The sequence below is a fragment of the Mustela erminea genome, chromosome 18, assembly GCF_009829155.1.
Source record: "Mustela erminea isolate mMusErm1 chromosome 18, mMusErm1.Pri, whole genome shotgun sequence".
Taxonomy (NCBI): domain Eukaryota; kingdom Metazoa; phylum Chordata; class Mammalia; order Carnivora; family Mustelidae; genus Mustela; species Mustela erminea.
In genome coordinates, this window is record NC_045631.1 from 13,640,521 (window position 1) to 13,648,230 (window position 7,710).

At 57.9% G+C, this 7,710-nt stretch overlaps 1 protein-coding gene across 6 annotated transcripts in view; it reads left to right on the forward strand.

The window, feature by feature from the left end:
• Positions 1-4,381, forward strand: part of EPN2 (epsin 2) — an 82,801-nt gene extending 78,420 nt beyond the window's left edge. For all 6 annotated transcript variants that reach the window (XM_032319654.1, XM_032319658.1, XM_032319659.1 and 3 more), the window contains one exon: positions 1,554-4,381. In XM_032319654.1, the coding sequence (XP_032175545.1) occupies positions 1,554-1,852 (299 nt within the window). In that variant the 3' untranslated portion in view covers positions 1,853-4,381. The remainder of the gene's footprint in view (positions 1-1,553) is intronic.
• Positions 4,382-7,710: the final 3,329 nt, after the last annotated feature.

Here is a 7,710-nt window from a genome sequence, read left to right on the forward strand (position 1 = left end):
ATGCCCGGAATTCCTGGGCCTCTCCAGGGCCTGGGGGTCGGGGCATGAAAGCCGATGTGTGGTTGGGGGGATGGGTGGGAAACAGCCCCACCTCACTGTGGAGACCACTGAGCAGAAGCTGCCCCAGACTTCGTGCCCTTGGCCAGGGAGACCCTCCAGCAAGCACCACTTCTCAGTCAGCTGCAGAAGGGCAGCGGCGGGGAGAGGAAGAGCTGGGGTTTGCTACCCAACATTCCCCTTTCGGGGGGCCCTTTGCAAGGGGCCCACAGACCCTTCTTTAGCCATTTGAGGTGCCAGATTCTGTCTTTCTGGGGCTGGGAGCCCTGCCCTCCCACCTCTGTATCTATCCTCCCTGCCGTTAGGCTCCGTCTAAATGCCCGTTCTCCCCCTCAAAGGCTCTGTGGACTGCAGGACAAGCCCTCCTGCCTTGGCTTTAGAGTCCGGGGTCCCTGGGGCCATGGGCTCCCCAGTGTGTCTCATTCAGGGCGTTCAGTCTGAGAGCCTCCCTCAGACCGCGGAATCTGCGGCCCCTCGGAGGACCCTGCAGAGATGGACCCCGGGTTTTAGAAGTGCTGAGGGTGGGGACTGTAGCCAGTCCCCGTGGTCCTGAGCGGGGCGAGGACATGGTTGCCCCTCACTCCCTGGATGGAGCCGGATCTGAACCCCGTGTCCCAGCCAGGCTAGCTTGCCTGCCTGGGGTCCTGCCATCCCGCTACGGGGGGCTCCTGGCACCTCCGGGTTGGCTCAGCTCTGGCGGGGCTGCTCTGCAGCATTAGGAGTGGTGCTGGTGCAGGAACGCCAGCTGTGCCCTCAGCAGAGCCTGCCTCCCCCGACGGTGGGCTGGAGAGCGGGCAGCATCTCCTCGGGGAGGCTGGGGGTGCTCCTTGGCGGGCAGCCTGTGTGCTCAGGGGCTGGGCTGCTTGGAGGCTCCATGCTGGTGGCGCTCGGGGGCTTTGGCAGAGCACCAAAGATGTTTTTGCTAAAAGCCAGGAGAGAAAGCCTTAACGATGTGTGGTACTTTCTGGAAACGCTGGTTAAGACAGAGCTGCCTCCACTTCTTGACTGCAGGGCTTCTCAGAGCCTTAGTCTTGCCAGCCCTCAGGTCCCATGGTCCAGGGTGGAGGCTGGCACTCTCTGGCCGCACGCTAAGGATCCCCACTCCCCGACGGTGCCCCTCTTTCCCGGACACCTGGTGTCCCAGAGCTTGACAGACAGATTAGGGGAGTGGGGCCAGCTGTTTGTTGCTGAGGGAGACATGAGGGGCCAGCTCTGAGTAGGCACGCTCCTGGCACTGCCTCAGTCAGGCTTGGTGACTCCGGATGAGCCACTCGGCTTCGAACAGCCTTGGTCTCTTTGACCAGACGCTGGAGATGCAGGCAGGGGGCACATGTGCCCTGCGTTGGCTGGAGACCGGGGCTCTGCAGAGCAGCAGGCACTACGAAGCACCCCGTCCCCTAGAGGTGCACACGTTCTACTGGTCACCCCTGTCTCCCGCCCTTGGACTTGGGGGTGGGTCTGTTCTGACGCAAGCCACTGCCCCACCTCTTTCCCAGGTGCAGCCACCGCTTCGGCCCCTGTCAACCCCTTCCAGGTGAACCAGCCGCAGCCGCTGACGCTGAACCAGCTGCGGGGGAGCCCTGTCCTGGGGACCAGCACGTCCTTTGGGCCTAGCCCAGGTGTGGAGCCCATGGCTGTGGCCTCCATGACCTCCACGGCCCCACACCTGGCTCTGGGGGCCGGAGGGTCCTCCCTGACGCCACTTGGCCCCACCGCGATGAACATGGCGGGGAGCGTGGGCCTTCCCCCCTCGGCAGCTCAGGCCACCGGCACAACCAACCCTTTCCTTCTCTAGTGCCAGGGCTGGGGCCCCACCACAGAGCGCATGCCCAGAGCCTCCGTGCCTGAGGACGCCGAGCAGGGACTCTCGATTGTGGAATGGTGTCCGAGAGTGGGGGTGTGGGTGTTAGGGCTTTCCAGTTCTGGCTTTCTGATAGAAGGGTTGTCTGCACAGCCCTGACCCGTTAAGCAGCGGCAGGCCTGCTAGACGTCAGACGTGGGTCTCCGCGCCTTCTGAGGCTGCCCACCCGCCTGTCCCCAGCCCACTGCCCGTGGGAGGGGCCCAACCCAGTGGCATCCCCACTTCCTCCCGAACGCCGAGGTCCTGGTCCTGGAGACCGGCTAGCTCTCTGGGGCCCAGGACGAGGGGGCGGGAGCTGTCAGCATTGACCTCACCCTGGGCCTCAGCCTGAGGGCCTCTGGGACGCTGCCTGGCCTAGGCCTAGGAACGCCACCGCTGTGTCCTTGTGACCCACCCCCTCCAGCCCTAGCGACACCCGAGACGGTCCCAGGTGTGGATGGAATGAAGCACGGCTCCGTGAGACGCTGACCTTCTGGGGAAGTGGTTGTGCATATTTTATTTTTCTTTGACTCGTGTGTGAGTTCAAAGCAAACCCTACCACCGCGGAACAACTCTTAAATTAAATCCACTAGAGCGAGCTTTAAACTAATCTGAGCATAACCCCTGCCACGTGGCTCTATGCTTGTATACGTTTGCACATAATTTGTTTAGTACAGTTTCATATTTGAGTTTGCAGAATTACCTAATAGTCTTTTTTTGGCTAATATTTTTATAACGTGGTTCTTATTTAACTGTCTAGTTTTGATAGAATTTACCAGGTCTGGCTGAATTAAGATACTGGCACGTGTCATGTGAATGGTTTAAACCCTCTTATTTATGGTTTTAACTCTAAGAAAATTTAAATAGGAAGCAAAAAAAAATGCCTTATGGGGGGGAAAAAAAACTAAAGCAAATTCTTTATAGGGAAAAATACGGGAATTTGATTACACAGAAAAGATGATGTTTATTTAAAAAAAAAAAATCTACAACAGCAACAACAACAAAAACCCAGCCTCCAGTTGCCTTTTCCTTTCTTTTACTCCCTTTTTTGGTGACTTACCCAACAGATTGAACCGCAGCCTTCTGGGCTGGATCCTGAGAGAGGCTGTTTTTCTTACTGGTACACCAACATCAAGTTAAAGGGAAAAAAATCTGATGGATGGATGTGACTCACCAGTTTTTATCTGCTAATTCCCTTTTATAACTGAAGGCATGCACGGATCAACAAGGACTTCCGTTTCCGGTGCAAATTGGAAACGGAAGAGGCATCTTGAACCTTGTGTGTCTGTGATCCTCTCTGTCTTAATCCGCACTCAGGGTAAGGATGGGGATGGCGTGGAGACTGCGGGCGTCTTCAGTGCCCACGGCTCCCCGGGGCCAGCCTCCTGCTAACTCCAGACACACACTGCAGACTTAAAATTCTCATCATCTCTTATTTCGGAGAGGAAGAAAAAAAAAAGTCATTCTCACATGGATTTTTAACAAACATGCACTAATATTACCTCCCTTTCCCAACTCCCTCCTTTCCTCGCCCCACCCGCCACTAGAAGAAAAGTATGAATTCATGAAAGAGCAGAAAAGACGTGCTTCTCCCCAGGGAAGGAAGCCCCCCTCCCCCCGCCCCCGCCACACACACACCCAACCTGCCTCCGGTCAGGTCACCTTGCCTGTGGGCGCTGCAGTCTTGCTTTCCACTGTGGACTTCACCCCAACTCCAAGGCAGCTGACCCCCCGGTGTTCCTCCGCTTCCTGTGGCCTGTTCTGGGAGGAGGTCAGACCCTGAGCAGGGCACAGGCCTGGAGATGAGCAGGCGGAGTCCCAAACAGCCTTTTCTGGCCTCTCCTGTTTCCTCATTTTAAAAGCTCACCCATGCCGCTCCCCAAGACTGTCCCCCAGCCGGAGGAGCCACCCCCAGAGCTCCTGACCGGCCATGCCTCCACCAGAGCCGGACAGCTGGGGCTGGACCGCGGGCTGGAGCCCGCCCTGGCCTCCTCCGACCTGGGGGAGCACGGGGACAGGGTGGGGCCCAGCAGGTGGCTCCCCCCCGGGAGGTGCTTTCACTCACATGGTGCGAGCCCGGACCCCTTCACAGGCCAGTAGCCCAGACCTGACTACTGCGTCGGTGATTCTTTTTGTAAACAGTCAAGAGCCCTTCCTGACTTGACTTCGAGGCCCCAGCATTCTAGCCACTGGGCCGCCGAGGCCCCACAAGACCCACTGCGCCCCCTCTCCCCACCCCCTCACACCCGGGCACAGGCCTGTCCCAGGCACCTTGTCCCTGTTGCCTGCTGCACTGATCATGAAGCCGCCGGCTGCTGCCACACGTGTGACACACGTGCCGTCATGCTCCCTCCTGATGGGCACCGGGGTAGGGGCGCCGCCCAGCCGTTTTCTCAGTCCCAGGGGCCGGTGGCTGGTTTTGAACGTGTGTTGACTATTGATACTTATTTACTGTACAAATATAATTTATCATTTGTATCATGATGCGGTTTCTGGTTGTGTTCTTCCTCGCCCCCGTCTCTCTCCCACCGGAGACGGGTGGGCAGGAGCCGATCCTCGTGCCTGTTTGAGCCTCTGTGGACAGGGGAGGAGGCTGGCTGGGAGGCAGCCCTCGGGGCACCACGACAGGTGGTCGGCAAGGCACGGGCCTTGGTGGGTGGGTAGGTGCACCTCCCCACCCGTGGACTTGGGATCCTGTGATCAGAGGTGGCACCACAGTGGAAGGACAAAAACTCCTTGCTTTCCAGGCAGGGATGGAAGAGGTGTTTGGACAGCAGGAGGATGTACGGCAGAGGCCAGCACAGAGTGGGGAAGGAGGCCTGGGGCGGCCTTGCGGCTTTCCACTTGAGAGGAACCCCCAGCTCTGGCCTCTGGGGCTGCCCTGGCCGCCTGTGGCCACTCAGGGAGCAGGACTCAATAGGCCTGGGGAGGGTTTGCCCAAGTTGGGAGCAGTGGGGCCAGCCACTCCCCGGACAGGAGAGGGGGGCCTGTATGTCACGGTGCCCTAGGCTACACTGCCCTGTCAGTGGCTTAGCCATGGCGGTCTGCGCTCACAGAGTCTGTTACCGTGTAGGTTGGCTCTGCTTCTGTGGGCAGGGAGTGAGTGAGCAGTGAGAAGTGTGTCAGGTCTCGTAGGGGGCCAGGGTGGGCAGGGGCTTTGACCGCCTCCCTCACCCGCACCGGCTCCGGGGGCGGCAACTGGGAGCAGGGGTTGGGGGAAACGCAGGCCTCCTTGGTGCCCCAGGGGCCGGGAAGTGGGTTAGGGTCACACACGGCTGGTCTCTGCCACAGCTGTCCTCTGGTCACCAAATACTGATTTCATTCCCCTACAGGTGAAGCATATCCTTTCCCCCAAGTGAAGCATTCTAGGGTCACTTAGAGAATCACAGGTGGTCACACGTGGTGGTCTTAGGCGACAGTGTTTGTGGATAGATGTTACACAGCAGTAGATAACAGGCACACACATAAAATTCTTCCTCGCTGCCTTGCCCCATGTTTTTTTCAGCTCCCTGGTCGCTCCTATTGGGGCCATTGGGATAATGGTAGGAGCGAGCTTAACTCCTGAGATCTGATGCTTAACCAGGTGGCTGAGTTGCTTGGCCTCATGAGAAGTTTTTACTAGAACTTGAGTGCTTGAAGCATTTTTCCTTCTCATCTCTTCCCATTTGCCTTCTGGACCCAGTAGTCTCCTTTCTCAACCTTTCGAGGCTCCCAAAATTTTGGATTCTCTATTTCTGTCATTTGGCCTTGCAAACGGGCCTTTTCTTGCCTGAGCTCACTGCCTTCCCATGCTGGCTTTCCAGATGCAGCCCGCAGCAGCCAACCCGCCCCGTGCATCATATCACCCACCTGTGCCTGCCCCTGGAGTTGGCCCACCAGGCACAGAACCTAACTCCCACGTTGTTGGCACAAGTCTTACCTAGTTTTGTGCTCGCATAAATGGAGCTCTCCTGCCATCCAGCCTTTTCTCTGTGCTCTGCCTGCCTGTCGCTCAGCTGCTAAGCCAATACCACATTCACTCGGTTTGGGATTGGGTGATGGCAGAAACCCACTCCTGATTCCAATTTCCATATCAGACCGGAACGCTCTGCGGAAACCACCCCCGAACTCTCTGTGGCAGAACGCAGTAAAAGTAGTTTCTAAACTGCCCAGTGGAGACATTCCTGGCTGTTCCTGCCCTGTTCCGTCTTCAAGATGCGCTCTCGAGGGTGCCGTGGGGAAGGATGGAACCATCGACCTGGGGAGCTTTGTGTCAGACCTCTCAGTGCCGGACAGCCTTTCAACCCACCTTTCTTTGGCCAGAGCTACTCCCAGAGACCTACCTGGATACAAGGGGAATGGAGTCTTATGAGCATGAGGGGACAGAATGGACGGTGGGGGGTGAACTTGGGGCCACCCACCTTGACTGTTCTTCAGGTGGATTGTCCCAGGTCTCCACCCTGCTCCCCATGCAGAGTGCCCGCAGCCTTCTAAGTTTCTGTCCTCCTGCCTTGGCGTGAGGTGGCTTCCTGCAGAGGCGGTAGCCTTCTAGACCCTGACCGGGCATTGGGCACACATTGTCTGAAACTCGGTGTGTAGTACACTTGAGATCTGTGCATTTCAGTCCACATTCGTGGTCCTGCGAGAGACACAAATGACGCCCACAAACAAATACAGAGCTCCAGTCACGGGCACGCATGCTCCAACGTACTGCTGTCTGTGATTTCTATGGAAATGCACTAAAACCAGGCTGGAGGGAAGGAGGGAGGAGAACACAAGTGTGGGAAGGTGGCAGACTGCACGATGGCACAAAACGAGAAGGGGGTGGGACCACTCCATCAGAGGTGCTGGCAGGCTGGGCCTGACGGGACAGAGGTTTCTGGGCAGCGGCGGGAGCTGGCCGACGGGCACGGCATGGGCAAGGATGGGGGGCAGGGGGCAGGGGGCTCAGCCTTTCAGAGTTGCAGGGGAGAGAGGAGGGGGCCCAGGTTTGGTGGAGGCCAACTGCATGATCCTGCCAAGTGGGAAGCCCTTGATGGACAGTGGGGGGAGGAGTGGGAGCAACTTGAAGGCATGGGGTCTCCTGGGACCTCAGGTGGGACCATAGCGTCTCTGGGGGGCTGGACATGGTGGTGGAACAGAGGAAGCTCCTGGACTTTTTTTAAAGATTTTATTTTTTTCAAGTAATCTCTATCCCCAGCATGGGGCTCGAACTCACAACCCCAAGATCAAGACTTGCATGCTCCACCAGTTGAGCCAGCCAGGCAACCCTCTTAGATCATTTCCATTTCCTCATAAGCCATTCAGCCGAGGGTGAGCACTACTGGAGATGCAAAGAAACACAAGGTGAGGCCCTTTCTCCGAAAGGGGAGGAGAGCTGGAGGAGGAGAGATGGGTCTGCCTGCTGCTGTGAGGGAGCCCTGGCTGTGGACTGAGCAAGGCAGTCCTGGGATGGCCACCATGACTGTGCCCCGGCCAACTGATCACTGTCACAGGCCCGTTGGGTGAGTAAACAGGGACAGGGGCACAGCAGTGCAAGATGGCAGTACCTGTAATGACCCCTGTGAATTATAAATCGGGACAGGAGGAAAGGGAGGGAGGGGCTGATGGGCAGCCCAAAGTGGGGACAGGTTGTGGGGGGGTCTTGCAGGGCCCTGAGGCCATGAAGGACTGTTGGTGCAAGGACCAGGGGAGAGGAACCACCAGGAGGGGACGCAGATGATTGGGGTTATCTTGGAGGCAGTGCCGTCACTGGTAACAAGAAATAGGCGGTGGGATGGGTGGTTGCTGAGGGGCAAGGCCAAGGTCATCGCAGGGGAGGAGGCGAGGAAGAG